Source organism: Raphanus sativus, chromosome 9 (assembly GCF_000801105.2).
Source record: "Raphanus sativus cultivar WK10039 chromosome 9, ASM80110v3, whole genome shotgun sequence".
NCBI lineage: Eukaryota > Viridiplantae > Streptophyta > Magnoliopsida > Brassicales > Brassicaceae > Raphanus > Raphanus sativus.
In genome coordinates, this window is record NC_079519.1 from 6,176,684 (window position 1) to 6,199,146 (window position 22,463).

A 22,463-nucleotide genomic window follows, 5' to 3' on the forward strand; every position below is an offset into this window, starting at 1 on the left:
TGAAATTTTATTTCGAAAAAGTTACATCCATAAAACTAGACATGATTATCCTGAGGCCCATTCCGTGGGCCCTATGAAAAACAAATTCGTGGCCCATATCCACCGTCTAGAACCTGTGGTCGGGAAAAAAAACTCATCATCCAGTCCACTTTATCTTGTAACCACGTGACGTTAAACACCGTTTCCTCTCTATACTTGTCCACACTAGATTCCATCGAACGGTGGTGAAAACTCCTCCCATCCTCATATCCGACGGCTCGAATTCGAAGTCGTCGTTTCCAGTAAACCTCGCGTTTCCCCCAAAAGAAGATAAACCCAACAAAAAGAAAAAAATGTGTTCTTCCTTTGATTTCCTCAATTTCTAGGGTTCCCAAAACACACAATGACTACCTGCTACAACACTCTCTTGTCCTCGAGCTTCTTCCGCGTCCGCCGTCCCTGCCGATTCGTCGTCCCCGATTCGAGATTGATCTCGCCGTCGTCGAGGTTCAGTCTCTGGGAAGGAGGGGCTTCGAGGAAGAGGAGCAGAGCGATCGTGAATTGCCAAGAAGGCGATGAGAAGAGCGAAGGCGAAGGGAACAAGAAGAAGAAAGGAGGGAGGAAGGATGGTAAGAGCGGCGGCGGTGGGGTGTGGTGGTCGAAGAAATGGGAGTGGGAGCCGATAATCAAGGCGCAGGAGGTGGGCGTTTTGCTGTTGCAGTTGGGTATCGTTATGTTCGTGGTTCGGTTGCTCCGACCCGGGATTCCGTTACCCGGGTCGGAGCCTCGGACGCAGCAGACGACGTTCTTGAGCGTGCCGTATAGTGAGTTTTTGAGTAGGGTTAATAACGACGAGGTGAAGAAAGTGGAGGTGGATGGAGTTCATGTTTTGTTTAAGTTGAAAGATGATGGGACGTGGCAAGAGAGTAAGGTCTCTGAGGAGTCGGAGTCTCTGCTGCTTAGAAGTGCGACTCCGACTAAAAGGGTTGTGTATTCAACTACGAGGCCGAGGGATATTAAGACGCCGTACGAGAAAATGCTTGAGAATAATGTTGAGTTCGGGTCGCCGGATAAGCGTGCTGGTGGCTTCTTTAACTCTGGATTGGTAATGATTTGCATTATTTTGACGTCTGGGGAAGACTTATATTGGAAAAAAGTTTCAACCTTTTTGGTTTTTTGTTCTTGTTGGTTGCAGATAGTGTTGTTCTATATCGCAGTGCTTGCAGGGCTTCTCCACCGATTCCCTGTTAGCTTTTCACAGGTTTTGTACATTTTTATGATACTATAGTGTGTGGTTGCTTAAGTTAAGGCTGTGTGCAGTTTTCTTAAATGCTGTTATGTGGTATACATAGAGTACAACGGGGCAGCTGAGGACCCGCAAGTCTGTTGGCCCTGGTGGGAGGAAAGTTTCTGGTGATGGTGAAATAATCACTTTTGCGGATGTTGCGGGTGTTGATGAAGCAAAGGAAGAGCTGGAAGAGATTGTGGTACGTTTTTCATTGTTCTGGAACGCATAGTCAAGTATTTCTGTTATAGCTTTGTTCATGATCTTGCTAATTTCTTTTAAACTCGGCTTGATTGTTGCAGGAATTCCTCAAGAATCCTGATAGGTATGTCCGTCTAGGTGCTCGTCCCCCTCGTGGTGTCCTATTGGTGAGTTTAATCATTTCTTAGGTAGAGTTTATTGGCAAAGTTTTGTTACTATGTTAAGCATTTATGGATTTGTTTTTTGTTTTCGGTAGGTTGGTCTACCTGGAACAGGGAAAACCCTTCTAGCAAAGGCTGTTGCTGGGGAATCTGAAGTCCCCTTTATTAGTTGCTCTGCAAGTGAGTTTGTAGAGCTGTATGTTGGAATGGGTGCTTCACGTGTAAGGGATCTCTTTGCACGGGCCAAGAAGGAGGCTCCGTCAATTATATTTATTGATGAGGTTTGAATACGTGGTCATTGTTGGATCAACTCATTGGAGCCATTCATCTGAACAAAACTGATATGTTCCTATTTCATTTTGCAGATAGATGCTGTCGCCAAAAGCCGTGATAATAAATTCAGAATGGTCAGCAACGATGAAAGGGAGCAAACCTTGAATCAGTTGCTCACTGTAAGTTTGTAAACTTGCAGTTTTCTTTTCTGCTAATGTTGCTTTCCTGATCTTTGCATGATCGAGTTATGTGTCGTCAACTGGTTTGCAGGAGATGGATGGTTTTGACAGCAGCTCTGCAGTCATTGTTCTTGGAGCTACAAATCGAGCTGATGTCTTAGACCCTGCCCTGCGTCGTCCAGGGAGATTTGATCGTGTTGTTGCGGTTTGTAGAATGCGGCTCTGTCTATTTGTTCACACACTAATATTATAGCTATCTGAAACATTTTTTTTCAGGTGGAAACACCCAACAAGGTAGGAAGAGAATCCATTTTGAAAGTGCACGTTTCAAAGAAAGAGCTTCCTTTGGGAGATGATGTCAACCTTGGTAGCATTGCCTCGATGACTACCGGTTTTACTGGGTAAAATTCTGTATTTTATCCTTGACTCGGAAGTTTATTGTTTGGTTTTTGCGGTATATCTCGCTAACTTTGATGTTTGGTTTTTATAGGGCAGACCTTGCAAATCTAGTTAATGAGGCTGCTTTGCTAGCTGGAAGGAAGAGCAAGACGACGGTTGATAAAATTGACTTCATTCAGGCTGTGGAGCGATCAATAGCGGTATCTCCTACTCGTTCTCAGTGCGTTGACCATCTCGTGAGGATTTTTCGTTAAAGTGAATCTCTTGTTGCAGGGCATAGAGAAGAAAACAGCAAGGCTAAAAGGCAGTGAGAAGGCTGTGGTTGCAAGGCATGAAGCTGGGCATGCTGTTGTTGGTACAGCTGTTGCAAATCTTCTTCCTGGACAGTCTCGTGTTGAGGTAAAACAATAAAAAAAACAGCCTCTTGGATAAGCTTAATTCACATTATTACAAGCATTAATGCTCTGCTGGTTCATGTTTTGCTACTAGAAATTAAGTATATTGCCGAGATCTGGAGGGGCATTGGGGTTTACATATATTCCTCCAACGCACGAAGATAGATATTTACTTTTCATTGATGAACTGCATGGCCGCTTGGTCACACTTCTCGGAGGTCGTGCAGCTGAAGAGGTTGTTTACTCGGGGCGTATATCAACAGGTGCACTTGATGATATCAGGAGAGCAACCGACATGGCATACAAGGCAGTAGCTGAATATGGTCTCAACCAGAAAATCGGACCCGTGTCTGTGTCTACACTTTCTGCTGGTGGGATGGATGACTCTGGGGGCTCACCATGGGGAAGAGACCAGGTAACTTCATTCTGCCTAGGCTTCTAAAGTACCCCTTTAAGATGGAACGCAAACTTAAAATTTTCATGTTTAATTAACAGGGGCATCTAGTTGATCTTGTTCAAAAAGAGGTGACAACTTTGTTGCAATCTGCTCTCCATGTGGCGTTGACTGTTGTTCGTGCTAATCCAGATGTATTAGAAGGGCTCGGTGCTCAACTGGAAGGTAACAACACACTACATATCTGGATAGTAATATTTTTTAAAAACTTCACTGAAACAAAACACGAGACCATTTATATGACTCGTTTGATTCATTAAACGTTGATGGCTTGAATCGCAATCTAGCTCTTCAAGTACTTGACTTTTCTTTTTATTGTTCTTGGAAACGTGAAAATGGTTTTAGATGAAGAGAAGGTAGAAGGTGAGGAACTGCAGAAATGGTTAAACAGAGTAGTTACCCCAGAGGAACTTGCTGTGTTCATCAAAGGAAAACGAGCTGCTTTGCTTCCAGCACAAGCTAGCTCCAGTTAGCATCTACTAGCCTCCTGCATCCCCCAGGTCAGGCTTGTGTAAAGCATCAATGACTCTGCCACGTAAGAAGATAATACTTTGATGGATCAAAAGCTCTAAAGATCTATCTACCAATGACCATCTCCTCGGAAAGCGGCCCTTTGATGCTTAGTTTAAGGACTCACTATGTATAGAAAAGCTTTTGTTGCTGGCAAACAACCATTGTGTTTGTAATATTTGGTACTTTATTTTTGGCAATTGTATTATCGACTCACATGTATATATAAAAGCCATTCATATGTTGTACCTACTTCATTGTGTTTTAGAAAAGATGAAACCCATAATGTCCAAAAGGCTGAACCATGAAAAAGAGCTCAACTAATTCTAATTAACTTTTTAGTTCTGAGTTGTGAGTTTAAGGTTTTTGGTTAATTATTTTGTAACCTTTTTTCGTTCTTACACAATAAAATGATAAATGCTTGTCTGCAAATTTGCAATGAATTAAGCAAAAATAATTTAAACTAAAAGCAACTAGTGTGATACCACAAGATCATGAATTTTCAAGAAACTTGAAGTTTCTTATTATCATCAATGTACGAAGACTCTAACAATTAGACTTTCGAAATGCAAAGTACACAGATTACACACATGTATTTTACTAAAAAAAAATTTCATTTCTTAGCAAAGAGACCACCGAAGCCACCACCATTCTTGTTCTGTGGCACTGCCACCGAGTTCTTTCCGCCTGAAACCGTTATACGGCCACCGTTACCTCCGGTGGTTCCTTTTTTATCGTCCACCTTCTTGAGTAGAGGATCGGTCTCGTAAAACTGATCTTGCTTCGTCAAACTGCCAAGAACGAAGTCGATGATACTCTTCTCTTCTTTCTTGGTAGTGGTGTTGTTGGTGGTTCCTTTAGCTCCCGTGGCGAAGCATCTCACGGTGGCCGGAGCAAAGGACATTAAGATCGAGGAAGCCATTGTTGTTGTCTTCTATACTGTATCTCTTCTGCTTCTTTTGTTTTCTGTGTTTAATTTTCGTGTGGCTTATGTTTTACAAAGGGATTGGATTGTCTGTTAATCAGAGCCGTTGGATCTTTTTGACATGTGCTCTCCACAAGTGTCTTATCCTTTCTTTTTCCCATTACATGCATGCATTTTATGTGTTGATATGATGAGATGTTGTCATGCTGATTACTAGCATGGTATGATGATTCATTCAAATTGAAAAGTAGAGATGTGGAGGGGCCACGTGGTATTTGCATACTGTCGTCGTACAATTGTCTTATCATAAAATAAGTTTTTTTTTGTCAACTTATCATAAAATAAGTTTAATTTCCACATATTTATGCTTGTATAAATTTTTTAATGTAGAATGTGTTAAAACTATCTTTCAAAAAAAGGTGTTAAAATATTGAATGGATGAAACTGATTTATTTGGAATTGATGGAATAAAATGGAGTGTAGTTATAAAACATTCATGGTTAAAAAAAATCATGAATAAGTGGAATAAGTGGAATGTAATTATACTTTTTATTCCATAACTTTCCTTATTCCATTTATCTATGTTCCATTTTTTCAATTGCATTTATTCATAATATTCCAAAATTGATAAACAGCTCCATCTAAATGATATTACAAATAATAATATATGGTAGTTAATTTTCAAAATTATAGAAAGTGTGATAATGTTTGATCAATTCTTTTATATTTATATACTACAAAATAATGAATAGAAAAAATTTATAGAAATCGATAGAATGATTTTGTATACATATAAGAATATAGTGATGTATATAATAATTATTAATCTCTTATAATGTTTATATATGTTTTATAAGTAATTAGGTTTTAAAGATTGGATGAATTATTGAACGAAACATGTGAGAAATTTGATTAAAAATATTTTGCATTTAAATTAAATAATATAGTGAATAAGGTAATGTTATGATTCAAAAGAATTGTAAGATGAATTTTTTATTGTATAGTTTATATTACTATTGAGAGAGAAAAATAAATATATGGAAAACTATGTAAAAAATTAGGAAAATATTAGCAAAACATTGATAAAAACGAAATAATAACGAGCAAATGAGAAGAGGTCGAAGAAAATGCATAATATGTGTTGAAAAAGTGTACGTGATAATTATATACTACTTTAGAGAAATAGCTCTTCTAATATGAATCCATATATTTAGGAGTTAGGACAATACTTCCAATATATATATATATATATTATTTTCGGTTTTTGTATTTATATACTTTACGACGGGAATCAAAACATGTCCAACATATTAAGCAAAAATTATGGTTAGTGTGAGAAGGAAGTACAAAGGAAAGAATACGAAACAAAAGTAGAAACATAAATAAATTCAAAATCATAAAATATCCTTTAAATATAACTAATTCTAATATTTTGTTAGAAAATAAAATTAACCATACAAAGCTCTAGCTTATTTAGTGGTTCTTCCACTGATGCCCTGTAATGAGGAGGACTGCCGTTCGTTTGCCGTCACCCAGATCTTCTACCTTCCGGGTGTCCAGGAGTTCGCTGCTATTGTCTCGACAATCCCTGAAGATTTTATTCTTATGAGTGTCTAGAAAAAAAACTATGATGAATATGAGTAAGGGAAAGCTAATTTAGCGACGTGGAGGTAGGGTTAGGCATCTAATCCGTTAAATTTGATTTGATTCATTTTCGTTTTGATCTGAAAAATTCGGATATCCATAAATATTAAAAATTTGGATATCTGAAAATATTTGATAATTTTAAATAGGCATCTAATAATAAGGTTATTTAAATCATTATATATGAAATTAAATCATGAAAATTTAATGAAAATATATAATTTTATCTATTTAATTACTAAACAAAATTGAAACTATACTTTATTTAAAAAAAAATTAACCACTATATAGGAATAAAGTACAAAATTAATGTATGAAGTGGATATGACACAATTGTATAGTTATTCAACATCACAACTTTAATACAATTATCAAAACCTCTTACTTTTGTACTTGCACTTGAAGTACGGATCAAGATCTAAAATAGACAAATATGATTTCAAAAACAAATGGACATATAATTATAAAGAAATGAGCATATGGCAGATCAATTTTTAAATTGCTATTGTTTTATGAAATAGATTTTGATTAAGATTTGTGCATAAGCATGGTTACAAAGAAAAACACAAATATAAATTTTAAATTTATAAAATAGAATTAAAACAAGAAATATATCTACCTTTCAAAGACTGATCAGAATCTACTACTTTACATGTCGGTACCAAGATATAGAAGTCCAAGCAAGATATAAAGGTAAGTTAATTGAGGTCATCCGCTTCGTTAAGGTTCTCACCATTTATTCTCATAGATAATATCTAAACTATTAAGACTGAAGTACAATTAACTATATCCCCTTAGTTTTACACAAAAATTACAACTAAATGCCACTGCTCTTAAAACACTGCAGTTTTAATTATTGCTCTACCAATCCGTGAATTTACTAAACCGGACCATAGCATAACAAAACCAATCATTGTGTATCATTTTTTTGGTAAAATGTTAATTGTGTGTATCATTATTAAAACACGGACATTTGGTTTATTTTTCAAATCCTTAAACGTTTGGTTGATTAAATAAACACTAAAATTACAATATCATTACTAAACCAAAACATTTGTAAACCATCAAAATACAATATGTACTTTCTTCATATCGTTTTATAACATTATTTTAATATATTAAAAGTGGGATACGATGATTGATACTTTATTTTTGTCTAATTAATCAAATAAGTCAATCAATACATTCTCATATACCTACCAATATGAGTTTTTTTAACCAAAGATTTCCATCGGTTTAATTTTCGTCTACCTAATCAAAACCAGTGTATTATAAATCTAACAATTAAAAATCAAAACTGTCTTCAACAATCAATATTATCACCATAATTTCTTTAATTCAAGTTCGAATATGAGAATATATTTATTTCCTGATCGATATTATCTTCCTAAATTTGTTCCTATTTCTAAGCAATCACCATAGGGCTGTTCAATATGGCAAAACCGAACCGTACCGAACCGAACCGAACCGAAATAGACAATATGGTTTGGATTTGGTATATACCATACAAACCGAATGTATGTAATTTTCTAAAAACCGTAGGATTTGGATATGGTTTGGTATATAACCGATAAAACCGAATAAACCGAATAAAACCGATCAAAAATAGAAACATGTAAATATGTATATATTTTATAACGACGTATGAAAATCATAAGTTAATTTGTTTGCTAATAACTATTACCATATTTTTACAGTAATAAAGAAGTCATGATTTGTAAAACATTTGAAGTATACTTAAATAACAATTCATCGCAACCGATGCTTCTTATTTTTTAGTCTTCTTTTTGATCTTTTTGTTTTATTTTAGCATTGACTAAATTGAAATAAAGATTATAAATTTGATGGACAACAATTAGTAGAAATTCTTCACAACTTTTTTTTAATCTATAAATGAACAGAGATTCGTGTTCAATCGAAGAAACATGAATTTGATGAACGCTAAATATGGAAGAGTAGAAAATTTTTCTTTAGTGTTTCGTGCTTCTGTTTTGTTTTTAGTTTACTTTTATTCAAAATTTTGAGCTTTGATTTTAATTCTAGATTTGATTATTTTATTAGATGGTATAAGCATTTTTTTTATTTTTTGTTCTTTTATTTAAACATATAATATTTTTTAATAAATGACTCTATTGACAACATGACTCTAAAACTCATATAATATGATCACAAAATAAAGAATTATGTTTTTTTGGTATAAAACCGAATAAACCGAAAACCGACAGTATATAAACCGAACCGAACCGATGTAAATATGAATTTAGAATGGTAGTTGTATTTTACTAACCGAAATACCGAAAAACCGAAAAAATGAACCGAAACCGAACCGATATCCGGATTGAACACCCCTATTATCACCACAAAGATTTCAATATGAATCAATATCACAAGATTCTTATTTTGCTTTCAATCTTGCAAATCACATATAATATCTAACCATTAAAAACCTATATTCGCGTAATTAGTTCAAATTTAAAACAATCTAATCAAAATAGGAAAACAAATCGACAAGTATGTTCCTTTTAATGCTTCTAAATAACAACTTACAAAATCTTTAATAATTACATATCGTTCACCCTACAGTTTTCCTATCTAGCTATATATAGGTCATTTATCTAACGTTAAAACCATATTCTCTTTTCTTCCCGGAAAGAAAATCCACCTAATAATGTCTGTGATTATTACTTATCATCCTCTCACAAAACTCAGGACTTACAAAATATTAATGTGATCTAGGTTTTGACCCGTAACTATGAATGTAGTTTTCAAAGATGTTTTCGACAACCTTTAACATTTAAGATCGTAAGGTATGTGATTTATTAAGTCTAGATTTCTTATACGGTTTATGTTTGGATGTGTTATGTTTTTTTTAAACAAATCCACATTTCTCTTTGCAGATTTCAATCTGGTTTGGATGTTTACTCTGGTAGAAGAATACTTGTTGGTTCTGATTTTTCTTAAAGTTTTTTTTGCAAAAAACATTTGTTTTTTTTTTCCAATAACTCATTTCAATAAGATTGATATTCAGTTGATTTATACAAATCTATGATTTAGAATTACAGTTTTAAAAATTTATAACTACTATATCTAAATTTAGTTTAAATAAAAATTTTATAATAAAATGAATTACGCACAATCTAAACTTTATACTCAAATTTTTACACATTAATGTTTACGTTAAACTAAAATTAAAAGTAGTACCAAAAACACATCTTATTGTATAAAATATAATCAGTATCATGAATGTTTAAAACGAAATAAACTATGAATCAGTAACATAAATATTTAACTTATAATCATTAAGAGTATACACCCGTGCGGACGCACGGGTCCAAAATCTAGTTAATATTTACTTATGAAAGTTAAAATATTCATGTTAAAATGCTATCGGGCTTGGGATCTACATAGGTATTGTAAAAGAAAAAATACCCATGTTAAATTTGTTCTTTTTTTATTTTTCTGAAAAATTATTTAAGTAAATTGCTATAACGATGAGAGATTCAACAGTGGATGGCTGGATGCCCTTAGTTGCAAGAAGTTATTTTTGAAATAACCAAAAAAATGAAAATTAGTTTTGTAGAGAGAAATAGAGAGAGAAAAGAAGAGAGATGATATGATTTGAGTATTTAGTGAATTATAGTTTTTTATAGTTATCTCATCTAATTTCTCTTATATCTTATTATCTTTACCTCAATTTGTATATTTTTGGGGTACCAGTTTATTTAATTCCTTACGATACTTCATTGAATTAATGTGAAAGTTATATATTTATATTGATCTAGGTCCAAATCAGAGCTCATGAATTTAATACGAAAAAGAACACGTGATGAAACATTTAGTGATTTTCAAGTGTCGTAACATCTTACTAACCCTTAAATACATATGACCTGTTTTTGCGTAGCATCAAAAATAGCCAGAGAGAGAGAGCGAACGTTCCGTTGATCATGTGCCTCTTTGAACTTGGAGCTCTTTAAGTACATAGTCGAATGCTCTAATTCGAACGAACATTGAAACAAAGACAAGAAAACAAAAATGCTGTCTCTGTTATCTGTTGTTTTGACTTTTCTTGCTCTTATACTGATCCCTAGTCTCTTCATCTCTCGGCGTCTACGTATTCCCCTCTCCTTAAGAAACATCCTCAGATTCATTAAAGTCGCAGCTTCTCAGCACGATGACGAGGAAGAGAGGAACGAGAAAAGGTAGTCTGCTTTTGTTTAATCATAATTCTTACGTATTAAGCTCCTTATTGCAGCTTATTTTGGTAAAGTAATGGTCTATTTTTATGAATAAGCTGGTCTCATTGACTTCGAATTATATTAGTCTTAGTAGAAGATTCCTCTTCAAAGTATGATGGTCTGAACTTTAAATCTCTGTAGCATTGATTAGGACTCATCCAATGTGACCCAAAGCAGTGCCTCAGTGTTAGATTTTGAAACATTGGCCTATGGCATCAAATTTTCTAGAAACAATTAAAATCATATTTTTCTAGTTTCATCTATAAGCTCAATTAGTAAAAAATATAAAGTACTGTTTAAAGGTTAAAAATTTTATGATAGTTAGAATAAAGAAGACAATTATACATTATAAACGTATGGTTTTCCTACTTAAGCAACCAAAATAGTATATAGTCATTTTTAGTTATCAAAATAAAAAAGATCGGTTGTATATAAAATTGTTTGATTTGGCTATTTTATACTTGTAAATGTATATCACATAAAATATTAATGTTCTACTCATTTTATTTATTTTAATAGAGCTGGTTAAAATTTTTAAATTTAAGTTTATTCAATATTTTATTTTTTTGAAACATATAAACTAATTTGGTTAATAATTTAGCTTTATGGGTTTCTATAATATGACCTAACTACTGTAACCGGACGCTTGTGGCTTGGTTGTAAAAGCGTCACAGCTGTAATTTTCATCTTCTAGATTTGAGTCTCCGGCAACTGTCGATTAAATAGGATGAAAAGATGGTGGACGGTCATTAAGCGCTAACTACGATATCATGACTTAACTACGATAACATGCATTTATAACTAACTGTAGGTATTTTATTTTAATTCACTTATGGCATCTCAAACCTGGGTTGCTCAACTTTCTACTAGGAATGCATGTTTGTTATATAAAAAAGTCTCCAAATTTATTGTGTAGTGGTACAGTGGGAGAGAAAGAGAAACGAGGGAGACTACCAAAGCATGTGGCGATTATATTGGACGGAAACAGACGTTGGGCACAGAAACGTGGACTTGGGACATTTGAAGGTCACAAGGCCGGAGCGAGGAGGCTAATGGAGAATGCTAAGGACTGTTTCGCTATGGGGACAAACACTGTCTCCCTCTTTGCTTTCTCCACCGAAAACTGGGCAAGACCCGAGGTGGTTATGAAAATGGAAGATAACATTTGGAAAACATTTGCAATAGCTTATCTTATATTTAGTTTAAAATCTTTCTTTTGATCTTTGATCAGGATGAAGTTAACGGCCTGATGTCCTTGTTTGAAGAATGCTTTGGGTCTGAGATACATTTCTTCCATAGGTACCCAACATCTTTTTTTTTTCATAGTATCTCATCCATTTATTAGAAAACTTCTTTAGTTTTTGTTTTCCATATAATTAAAGGGAAAAAGGTACGTAACCAACATCTTGTTTTGATCTTTATTTTATAAATCATCATGTAGTGTTTTTGGTTTTATTATTATATGGAAAACAAAAACTAAAGAAGTTTCCTAATAAATGGATGAGATAGTATGAAAATTTTCATTTGAAAACCCTAAACTAGACAGAAATGGTTGTCAATTGTCATTCAGTAGTCTGATGTTATTCTTTTCTCTGTTTTTCATTGTCTTCTTTGTTTAGGGATAAAATCAAGATCTCGGTTATTGGAAACCGGACGAAAATCCCCGAGTCGCTTCAAGTTTTGATAAAAGAAGCAGAGGAAACTACAAAGAGCTACGAAGGGAAGCATCTCATATTAGCAATAGACTATAGTGGAAAATTTGATATCTTGCAAGCGTGCAAAAGTCTAGCGGAAAAGGCTAAAACCGGACTGATTCAAGTAGATGATATTGACGAGAATATGATGGATAAAGAGTTGATGACAAAGTGTAGCGAGTTTCCTAATCCTGACCTATTGATCAGAACGAGCGGAGAGCAAAGGATCAGTAACTTCTTCTTATGGCAATCTGCTTACACTGAGCTTTACTATACTAACGTTCTATGGCCTGACTTTGGTGAGGCTGAGTATCTTGATGCCTTGACTTGGTATCAGCAAAGGCAGAGGCGATTCGGCCGACGAGTTTAAACTTTGTATTTCATTTCTCACAAATAAATTGCATTTGTTTGTAATAATTTACGTTTGATTTTGTGTGTTCTTGTTCTCTGATTCACCGTACGTATGTATCAGTTGTTCGTATCGTCGACTCTTGCAACATAAGAAACTAGATTATCTCAAAAAGCCTAGTTCTTGAGGTATAAAACGTCCATTATTACACATCATACAGTTTTTATTACACCAACTTGTTCGTTGTTAAAGAAAAAACCTCAGGATTTCCGACCACCAAAGCGACGCTGTCTCTGCTGAAACGACATCAAGGCTTCAACAAAACCGTTCCTCCCAAAATCAGGCCAGAGTTCTTGAGCAAAGAAGAGCTCTGTATAAGCCAACTGCCACAACAAGAAGTTGCTCACTCTTAGCTCACCACTCGTTCTTATCAGCAGATCCGGGTAAGGAAACACAGTAACGTTCGTCTCAAGCTCTTGCTCGATAAGTTCCTCGTCAATCTCCTCAACATCGATCTCACCATCTTTCACTCTCTGCGCAATGCCTCTACACGCTTGTAGAACATCGTATTTCCCGCTGTAACCAACGGCTACGATTAGCTGAAGCCTCGTGTTGTTCTTTGTGACTTCCTCAACTTCGTTTATCACTTTTAAAAGAGATTTTGGAAGTTTCGATGAGTCTCCAATTATAGAGATCCGAACATTGTTCCTAGATTATAGCAGACTTGTGACACACGCATCAAAAGAAATAATAATTCTTATTGGATTTTCTGATACGGTACTTACTTGGCTAAAGTCTCAAGTTCTGATTTGAGAGTTCTCTCGAACAAACTCAACAAGAAATCAATCTCGATCTGCAGATGTGTATTTAGATACCAATTAGGTCTCACAGAGCAAAAGATAAACCCTAGAAAACTAGGGCAGATTCAAATTAATTAGGTCATATACCTTAGGTCTAATCCAGTTATCTGTAGAGAAGGCGAAGACTGTTAAGACTTGAATACCCCATTTGCCGCAAAGCTCAACGATCTCTCTCAAAGCTTCAACGCCGGCTCTGTGACCGTCCCAAGGTTGAAGACCTTGATTCTTCGCCCATCTCCCGTTTCCGTCCATTATAACCGCCACGTGCTTCGGCATCAGCTCAGGCTGGAGTCCCTCGGGCAGAGTTTCTTCCTCCGCCGCGGTAAACGCCGTCATCTCCGATTTGGCAGCTCTGACTGCGATCAGTCCGGTTCGATTCTCCACGCAACTAGGAGAGAAGGAGAGGAAGCAGTCTCTACCTAGCCTCCATCGTTTCTCGTTAAACCGTTGGAGATTGAAGGATGAAGGAGCAGGAACGCGCAGGGACATCATTCTTAGTTGAGAATCTACAACCTCAGGAACTTGTGGTGGTTGTGTAGGGAGAAAGCATTGTGTAATAAAGGCGGAGATAGGATGGAACAGCCTCCATAGATGGTTCTGGTGAGATATTGAAAGCGATGTCGTTTTTTTGTCAGTGTTGTTTGAATGCGATGACGATGATGCTGATTTCGAAACTGAGCGCCACATACCAAAATTTATCGTTAGAAATTTCAAAACTTCAGTGTTTTTCTGTGGTTTATATGAGTTCCTATTCGTCCACGTCTCCTCATATTCCAATTTTTATTACTTTAAAATTTTTAAAATGCATAGAAAATCCTCCTACCAGAAGTCCAACAAAAATATCACAAGTAATCAACTCCCAAGTGTAAATGTACTGCAAAATTTGCAATCAAGTTCCATTTATGAGATGAAAATTGGGTCCAGAGCCCATTTATGAGATGAGTAAAAGGGCCCATAGCCATACTTGCATGTGAGCCACGTGAGTTTATTAGCTTCCGACGCCAGGACTTAACATCTCTGTCACGACGCTTTTTTTTTTTTGGTAAACAGGGGAAACAGGGGATGAAAAGTCTTACTCTTACGTCATCTTGGCAGCTGAAACTGATCTGTATTGTTTATGAAATTATGTACTCCCTCTGTACCACATTATGGCTTTGATTGGTGACATGAGTTACCATTGATTTAGGTTGAGTTAGAGTTGTAACTCAAAAATGTTACCAATCATGCATTAGATTTAATTTTTTGAGTTTAGATTTGATTTAAGATGTGTTGTACTTGAGTTACAATTTTGACTTACCCCTTTGTAAAATTGTTAACTCAAATCAAAAACTTACATCAACCAAAATCTCATGTTTTAGAAGTTGCATTACAAATTTGTTTGATTTTTTGTTTAAAAAAAATGAAAATCGTGAACTACAAATGCCTGTCAATACTTGTGCCTAAATTAATGCTAGTCAAAGATTTTATAACAAAATCTTTATTGTTCCTAATTTTTTGAATTATTCAAAAATTTAACCAACTATTATCATAACCACAAAATCTTAAATGTAAAATCTATTGGATAATTCGAAAAATATACCAGACAATGGTTCTTCACAATTTTATCAGGCTTCACAAAATTCCAGATGCTGATTTTGAAGATAGTGATAGCAGTGGTCAAGCACAACAAAGACGACGGATTGAAGAAGAAGAGCTTAGTAGACTTGAAGAAGAAGAAATAACAATGGATGGTCAATACATGAATAACGTACGAGATGAGATTGCAAACATGATTTGGAATGAACATTTGTAATTTTTTTTATTTATTGGATTTTTTTTTAATTTAAAGGTCATGTTATTATTATTATTATTATTATTTAATTAATTAATTTATTTTATTATTGATATTAGAATAAATATTATTTTAGATTATAATATTTAGAAAATAATATATATTGAAATTTACTTTTCAAATTTAATACTTATTTAAGATATTTTTAAATATCTTAATGTTTTATTTGCTTTTAGTAAATATTTTATTATTTGTATGTTTATATATTCATTTATTTTATTAAAAAATTCATACTGCAATTTATACATCAAAAAGGTTACTAGTCAATAGCTTTTTAAAAATCATAATTCTTATTTTTACTGCAGACTTACCGCAAAAACTTACAGTTTTTACCACATAATTTTTACTGCAACTTACTTCAAATTACAAATCATACCGTAAATCAGCTTTAATACTACATGTCACCAGTCGGAGCCTATGTGATGTTTTAGGTTATTGCACATAGATTAAGAAAACACATATTTTTATGTAGTTTATCTTGGTAACATAAAAATACATCAAATAAAACTAGTTTAACCAATAATAAAAAAGTACAGTATTTTATAATTGGTCATAAAATTCAAATCATATTAAATTCTACCTAGATTAGTGAGAACATCACTTAAAATGGGACAAAATAAAAATCCTAAAACACCACTTAAAATGGGACAGAGGGAGTAGTAAAACTGTCAAACTAAAAGAGACCAAATTTATTTATTTATTTTTGTGCAAAAGAGACCAAATTTATACAACAAACAGACTCCAGCCTATCATCTTGTTGTTTGAAGTATCAGCCTTTCACATTTCAACAAAAGTTCCAGCCAATAATGGTTTAGTGATTTAGCGCTCAGAGCTCAAAAGAGTTTGTGGAAAACTCACTCATTACGAATGAGTCATTAGTGATATATAATTTACATTGCTAATCAAATATAATCTTAAGAATACATATGCCGCTCGCCAATGAAAACAAGACTTAGGGAAGATTAATGCTCACATACCCCCCCATGATTTACATTGCTAATCGATCTAGTCTCTCTTTTATTTTCTGGAAACTATGCATTCCCAAAGCACTAAACACAATAACCACTTCATCTTACAAAGGAATTAGTTTTTCTTCTCTCATCACATCAATCCAATACAGAATCGAATCCAGGGTTCTATATTTCCTCTTAAACCCAAACTTATCTACTTTATCTCTCCTTCCAAGCAGCTTGAAAGGACATCTAAACAACACATCCATGAAAACCCAATTGGCCATATCCTCAATCTTTGTCCTGACAAGCTTCTCCTTCACCAGAATCTCATCCCACACATGCTTTCTCTCACCCATCTCTCTCTCAAACCAGAAACCCTCATCAAACATTGTCGTTTCGTTGACTTGCACCCCAAGCTTCCTCCCGATCTTCGGCCAAATCTCTTTCCAAGTGAACCCTACCCCATTAATGGCGTTAAAGGCTTCACCTTTGTCACGTACTCTCCCACTAGTCGCCGCGAATATATGCTGTTCCGCGACTAAATTCGAATCAGACCCATCAATGTAACACTCCTCCCAGCATTCTCTTGTCCCTCCAAACACAAAAGGAAGATTCAAATACTTGCACATGGCTCCATAAACACAAAGACTTCCCATGAAGTTGTACAGAGTCCTTGTAGAGCTTCCCATTAGCAAACCTGGTCTTTGAACCGACCAAACAACCGAGTCCCCAGAGATCTTCTCCTTCAGCAGATCCTCCAAAACGTAATAGAAATTCCACCCAGTGCTCTTCCTCGGACACTCCTCGCTGTAATAACACACACTAGAAGAACCTTCTCCTCCACGAGACAGAGCCTCACCGACGAGAGACACGTAATGCTTCATCCCCGTTTGGAGCGAGAAATGCTTTAACCTCTTAGCGTTTGGGAGAATCGCGTCCAGAGCGTTTGTCAGCATCGTCCCGTTCTGGACGCAGCACTCGTCGCTGTCTAACGGATACTCGCCGGACCACGTGACCCAAAACACGTGACTCACGATGTCCTGTAATGGAGACAGTTTGCGTTTGGTCTCGGATGCGTTAAGCAGATCGCAGGAGATGAAACTGTACAGCTTCGCCATGGAACTGATCTCGGGATTTCGTGCGACGCCGTAGATTCTCCACATGGGTTTGTTCGACATTGTTAGCCTCTTCACAATCTCTCGACCCACCAGCCCCGTGACGCCGAAGATCAGCGCCACGTTCTCGTCATCGTCTCTCTCTGTTGTGATGCTGCCATTTTCAGACCCCATTTGTGTTGATCGGAGACTGGTTTCTGGAGTCTGAGTATAAGATGAATCCTCGATGGATGTTTGATATTTATACCGTTACAGATTTAATAATAACTTAGAAGAAGTTGTAAGCTTGACGATTCAACGGTGTTTTCGTAGAGTTTCAAGACTCGATGCCTACCTGTGTTCAAAAGGCTATGTTAAAATATTAATTCAACTTGCTGTGTATACAGCTATCGTTTAGCATTACAATGCACAATTTTGTGTATAAATAAATTGAAGAGTCAACAGTTCTTTAGTTTTCCCTTTTTTATTTGAGTAGAAATTACGCAAATGTGGAGTTGTAAACCCATTCTTTATTGAGTTTAACTATGTACTCTGTACCATTGCTTACGATATAATTATGTAACTGTGTATTAAGTTTTAAAAAAATAACTGTATATTAAGTTTTTTTGTCAACGTATATTAAGTTGTTTTGTCAATGTATATTAAGTATTAACTTTACAAAAATATATATTTTTTGTCAACTACAAAAAATATATATACACTTAATTATCAATGTTCTGTGTTGACAAAAAAAAATCAATGTTACGTGATGACATAACTATAGAATTCCAGATATCTAATCGTTCTAAGAGTATTTTCAAAAAAACTTTATAATTTTAAATATATAATTTTTATCTCTGAAAATAAATTTCAAAACTTCATATTTAGAGTATTGACGAGTGTTTGACAACTCAAAATTTCAAATTTCAAATTTTATCTTTTTATTTGCATTTTGATCTTTATAATTATTTACATATCAGATTTATCATTTTTAAGTATTTTTTCGTTTATCATTTTAATCTTTCATTTTTTATATCTCATAATTATTTCACATTTATTTTTGTAAATTCAAGTTAACACATAAAATTAAATTAAATATTTAAAATATATTTTATTTATTTTAAAACTAGAATTAGACAACAAAAATATTATAAAGAAACTTAATAAAAAAATAAAAAGGTAAATGAAGACAAAAATTATTACACACATTTAAATATTACAAAAACACTAATGATCGGGTAAATTTGTTCTGGAACCTCTAAAATCTCTAAAATATTTTGCTAAACAAATTTTGTGTAACCAAATATAGAACATTACAGAAATAATTAAGGAATAATGTGATATTTTTTATATTTTAATATTTAATTATGTATTTCTATTTATAATTTTATATTGTAGTATAATATTTATTAGTTAATATTGTTATAATATGTTTTATGTATGTTCTATTTAGTTTTAAAAGTTTTATGGATCTACATTAGTTATGACAAATATAAAGATTATAAAATTACAAAAGAATTTGAAGTTTAAGTTTCAAGTTTTACTTTTGGAGAATAATGTCTTGAAATTTCAAATATAGAGTTTTACAAACTCTAAAGTAACTTTAGAGAATCTTTTCTGAGATGTTCTAATGTAGTTTCAAAATTAAATATGCATTTCTATTAAAAACACTGGTTCTGTGTAAGCGTTAAAAATACCTAACAACACTAATATATAACATGATGACAAAAAGAAAACACTAATATTTAACATCTAACTTGTGGTTGACGGTTGTAACGTGATTCTCTGTAATTTTAAATGAACATCGTGTATAGCATTCTGTCCACTGCTCGGACGGTCAAGATTCCGAGAAGCAGAATATTGTGTACGTTGCCGGCCTGAATTTTAAATTTTAAACACTTCAAGTGGGTCATTGTTTATTTTAGTTAACAGTCTTACCGGTCAAAACAGAAAATAAATCGACAAGTACTTATTCAATAAACTAGTTAAACTCATGAGTTTTCTTTTATAACCCGAAGTCAAATATGTAGCAAGTTACAAGTACCATAGTCCTAATTCAATCTAAGATCTAACTGCCATTAGAGTTACGCAGTGGCCAAACATGTATAGTCATCTCGAACCTCATCAAATGAAACAAATTTACTATGAACATTTTGGCTTTGATAGATAATATTGTAGTACAATGGAATCGTAAAATAAGTAAGCAAAAGAAATGCATAACAGTATGGTGGAATCATTGAATTGCGAAACGTAACTTGATTATAGAATTTGGAGACTTGTTTTTTTTTTTTTTTGAACTAAGGCTTGTTGAGTTTCGCTTATTAAATAATCCTCCAAAATGCAGAATATAGGAACATAAATTCACAATATTATTTTCGTAAAGATATTGAGAAAAATTATGGAAATGTAATATTAAAATTTCGGAATGGTGGAATGATAAAACATCATAATAATTAATTTATTATTTTATTATTTTCACACTATTATTTACTTACAAGATATTCACAATATTTTTATGATTACAACATCATAAAACTATTGTTGATAACAAATTTGGAATATAAGAAATTCCTTGTTGTTATATTAAATGGGAAAAATAAGAATCAAAACCTTTGATCATGTATATAAGTAGATCTTGTTCCATGAAACTGACTATAATTGTGTGGTCTGCGTTGGAGAAACTGAAAGGGGAGATAGGTACAGTGTATCTCTGGCCCCAAAGGCATTGAAAAGCTAAAAACCACACAGACTTGGCTCTCTCCAAAGCTTATAATGGACCATGTTTTGTGGTAGACCTACACATTACTCTTCTTTTCGAGTTTGTGTCTACCTCCTCATTTTATGCGTTGAATCAACCAAGTACTCATATAACGAAAAAGAAACATTTTCCCTATTTTAATTTAATTTTAAAGGATATTACATCCTTAGGTTATCTCATATTCTTCGGAGTCAAAATAGTAGACCGAACGTACCAGCAAAAGAAGCAAGAAGTAGAGTATATTTGTTTTTTTCAGATTGACCAGACTCGAACGAATGGAGGTGCTCTTCAAAGAATAGGTTCAGTCTCTATTTGATTTATCATACATGGGAACCGATAAAAAAAGTATATTTAATTTTAGAATATCAGTTCCAGTTTGGGCTAATGATGTGATGTCAGTATTTCATTGGTTAGTTTCCTTTACAGTTTACACGATTGCAAATGTATTACTTTTATTTTTGGTCAACAAGGACAGTACTGGGCTTAGTTATAGTGGGCTTGTTTTTGGGCTTAGTTATAGTTAGGCTTATCTCTTGGGTCAAGTACAGAGAGATCAAACTAGTTGTGTTCTGTCATAAAATAAAATAACGAATCAAAAACATCTTTTTTCCACTTTCGTCTGAAGGAGATCGACTTGTTGTCAAGGGAAACAAACCCCCCTAGATATGGCGGAGAAGCTTGCGCCAGAGAAGCGACATGATTTCGTTCACAACGGTTTTCTCTCCTCTTTCGTCTCCGTTGTTGCAGTCCGATTTCAACTTTTACGAGATGTGATCAATAACGAACTTCGATTTTTTTTTTCCGATGATTGTAAAATAGGGCAAAAGGTGTTTGAATGGGATCAAACCCTCGAAGAAGTGAACCTGTACATAACTCTGCCGCCTAATGTTCACTCAAAGGCATTCCACTGCAAAATCCAGTCGAAACATCTCGAAGTTGGCATCAAAGGCAACCCTCCTTATCTCAATGTCAGTTTCTTTTTTCTGTCTTTACACTTTTTTTATTTGGCTTCCTAACTCTACACACAGCTGACTAAAGTTTTTCAATTTGTTTTTCAGCACGATCTTAGTGCTCCTGTGAAGACGGATTGCTCGTTCTGGACTCTAGGTACTCTCATTTTCCTTCCTCTTCTTCTTCTTCTTGCATTAGGAACTTGTTTATCACCAAAAAAAAACACTTGGTTGGTTAGCTTTAAAGCCGTTTCATTGTTGATTTTGGTATGGATAAGATAGTACATATAGTTCGGTATTACAAAATTTTGAGAGTATACGAGATGGAATGTTATAAAAACGAGCATTCTTTGATCTTAAGGATGAAGTTATCGGTTTCAGCGAACTAAGAGTGGTAAATAGATGACATTGTTGTTTTACCGACATGGTTTTTTTAAAAAAAGTTTGACGGTTCATAGTTTGTCACACTATTAGCCTAATCTGAAAATTTTGTGGTGTTGGTATGGCAGAGGATGATATAATGCACATAACCCTGCAGAAGAGGGAGAAAGGGCAGACATGGGCATCTCCAATTCTCGGACAGGGTCAGTTAGATCCGTACGCCACTGATCTAGAGCAGAAGCGTCTCATGCTTCAGAGGTTTCAAGAAGAGGTTAGCTTTGCAAACAATCTTCTTGTTTTTTATTTTTGCACATTTTTGTTTTCTTGTTGAAGGATATCTAAAGCAATCTTGGCACCACCTATGAATGGTATGTCCAAATAATAATTACACTGCCAAAGATTATCTGATTTGGATGGGTTGTGTCATGTCTAATCACATTGATTGTTTCCTTTGTTAAAGCTCCTTTTATAATTTTGGTTTCTCGTATCTCTGGTAAAACAGTCTGCATAGAACTGGTGATAGGGGTAACTCGTGTGGTGGGTGTTTTGCTATGTTGATGAGATTGCTTACTCTTTGTCTAACTGGATTCTTAGCGGCCGTGCCCTATTGTTTTTGTTCTACTTGTATCCATGGCTTCTATATAGCATTTGATGCTTTCCCTTTTATTTTTTATTTTTTTTCTGTCTCTGTGTTTGCAGAATCCAGGATTCGACTTTTCACAAGCTCAGTTCACGGGTAACTGTCCAGATCCGAGTAGCTTCATGGGTGGTATTCGTTCTGACTAGTCAGTCCTTCCTACTCTTTTTGTTTCCATGAAAATGTCCCCATGGCTTGACTGACTGACTCTCTTCTGTTTAATCAAAATCAAATCATCTCTAAACTATTTTTCATTCACTTACGAATAAATGCTTTTGTCTTGTATTGTCGTCTCTGCTTAGTTATTCTTTTATTC

General features: G+C 34.3%; 6 protein-coding genes across 6 annotated transcripts; 3 read left to right on the plus strand and 3 right to left on the minus strand.

The window, feature by feature from the left end:
- Positions 1–237: 237 nt before the first annotated feature.
- Positions 238–4,081, plus strand: LOC108827458 (ATP-dependent zinc metalloprotease FTSH 9, chloroplastic). Its single transcript, XM_018600860.2, has 13 exons — positions 238–1,084; positions 1,175–1,240; positions 1,332–1,466; positions 1,567–1,632; positions 1,722–1,907; positions 1,992–2,078; positions 2,170–2,283; positions 2,355–2,479; positions 2,569–2,677; positions 2,751–2,876; positions 2,967–3,287; positions 3,368–3,491; positions 3,672–4,081. Exons 1-13 carry the CDS (start codon positions 383–385, stop codon positions 3,797–3,799), a joined length of 2,289 nt encoding a protein of 762 aa, XP_018456362.1. The 5' UTR covers positions 238–382; the 3' UTR covers positions 3,800–4,081.
- Positions 4,082–4,335: 254 nt separating this feature from the next.
- On the minus strand, positions 4,336–4,822 carry LOC108827464 (uncharacterized). The gene has a single exon (XM_018600868.2). It carries the CDS (start codon positions 4,756–4,758, stop codon positions 4,450–4,452), a length of 309 nt encoding a protein of 102 aa, XP_018456370.1. The 5' UTR covers positions 4,759–4,822; the 3' UTR covers positions 4,336–4,449.
- A 5,615-nt stretch (positions 4,823–10,437) lies between these two features.
- On the plus strand, positions 10,438–12,705 carry LOC108826874 (dehydrodolichyl diphosphate synthase 5-like). Its single transcript, XM_018600220.2, has 4 exons — positions 10,438–10,604; positions 11,557–11,779; positions 11,872–11,939; positions 12,260–12,705. Exons 1-4 carry the CDS (start codon positions 10,438–10,440, stop codon positions 12,702–12,704), a joined length of 903 nt encoding a protein of 300 aa, XP_018455722.1. The 3' UTR covers position 12,705.
- A 118-nt stretch (positions 12,706–12,823) lies between these two features.
- Positions 12,824–14,194, minus strand: LOC108827248 (dehydrodolichyl diphosphate synthase 2). The gene is made up of 3 exons (XM_018600611.2): positions 13,631–14,194; positions 13,469–13,536; positions 12,824–13,391 (listed from the first exon to the last, which is right to left on the minus strand). The coding sequence occupies exons 1-3, from the start codon at positions 14,033–14,035 to the stop codon at positions 12,944–12,946; spliced, it is 921 nt and encodes a 306-aa protein (XP_018456113.1). The 5' UTR covers positions 14,036–14,194; the 3' UTR covers positions 12,824–12,943.
- Positions 14,195–16,309: 2,115 nt separating this feature from the next.
- Positions 16,310–17,730, minus strand: LOC108827459 ((S)-8-oxocitronellyl enol synthase CYC2). The gene has a single exon (XM_018600861.2). The coding sequence runs from the start codon at positions 17,614–17,616 to the stop codon at positions 16,447–16,449; it is 1,170 nt and encodes a 389-aa protein (XP_018456363.1). The 5' UTR covers positions 17,617–17,730; the 3' UTR covers positions 16,310–16,446.
- Positions 17,731–20,731: 3,001 nt separating this feature from the next.
- On the plus strand, positions 20,732–22,432 carry LOC108824209 (uncharacterized). Its single transcript, XM_018597583.2, has 5 exons — positions 20,732–20,893; positions 20,999–21,147; positions 21,238–21,286; positions 21,639–21,781; positions 22,210–22,432. Exons 1-5 carry the CDS (start codon positions 20,845–20,847, stop codon positions 22,294–22,296), a joined length of 477 nt encoding a protein of 158 aa, XP_018453085.2. The 5' UTR covers positions 20,732–20,844; the 3' UTR covers positions 22,297–22,432.
- Positions 22,433–22,463: the final 31 nt, after the last annotated feature.

Excerpts from the sequence above, each read along its gene's own strand:
- LOC108827458 (XM_018600860.2), top strand. The coding sequence starts at position 383 with ATGACTACCTGCTACAACACTCTCTTGTCCTCGAGCTTCTTCCGCGTC. Across the intron at positions 1,085-1,174 it reads GCTTCTTTAACTCTGGATTG|ATAGTGTTGTTCTATATCGC; the intron begins GTAATGATTTGC and ends TGTTGGTTGCAG. Across the intron at positions 1,467-1,566 it reads AAGAGCTGGAAGAGATTGTG|GAATTCCTCAAGAATCCTGA; the intron begins GTACGTTTTTCA and ends TGATTGTTGCAG.
- LOC108827464 (XM_018600868.2), bottom strand. The coding sequence starts at position 4,758 with ATGGCTTCCTCGATCTTAATGTCCTTTGCTCCGGCCACCGTGAGATGC.
- LOC108826874 (XM_018600220.2), top strand. The coding sequence starts at position 10,438 with ATGCTGTCTCTGTTATCTGTTGTTTTGACTTTTCTTGCTCTTATACTG. Across the intron at positions 10,605-11,556 it reads GAAGAGAGGAACGAGAAAAG|TGGTACAGTGGGAGAGAAAG; the intron begins GTAGTCTGCTTT and ends TTTATTGTGTAG. Across the intron at positions 11,780-11,871 it reads AAAACTGGGCAAGACCCGAG|GATGAAGTTAACGGCCTGAT; the intron begins GTGGTTATGAAA and ends ATCTTTGATCAG.
- LOC108827248 (XM_018600611.2), bottom strand. The coding sequence starts at position 14,035 with ATGATGTCCCTGCGCGTTCCTGCTCCTTCATCCTTCAATCTCCAACGG. Across the intron at positions 13,537-13,630 it reads ATAACTGGATTAGACCTAAG|ATCGAGATTGATTTCTTGTT; the intron begins GTATATGACCTA and ends ACACATCTGCAG. Across the intron at positions 13,392-13,468 it reads GAACTTGAGACTTTAGCCAA|GAACAATGTTCGGATCTCTA; the intron begins GTAAGTACCGTA and ends GCTATAATCTAG.
- LOC108827459 (XM_018600861.2), bottom strand. The coding sequence starts at position 17,616 with ATGGGGTCTGAAAATGGCAGCATCACAACAGAGAGAGACGATGACGAG.
- LOC108824209 (XM_018597583.2), top strand. The coding sequence starts at position 20,845 with ATGGCGGAGAAGCTTGCGCCAGAGAAGCGACATGATTTCGTTCACAAC. Across the intron at positions 21,148-21,237 it reads GCAACCCTCCTTATCTCAAT|CACGATCTTAGTGCTCCTGT; the intron begins GTCAGTTTCTTT and ends TTTGTTTTTCAG. Across the intron at positions 21,782-22,209 it reads TTCAGAGGTTTCAAGAAGAG|AATCCAGGATTCGACTTTTC; the intron begins GTTAGCTTTGCA and ends CTGTGTTTGCAG.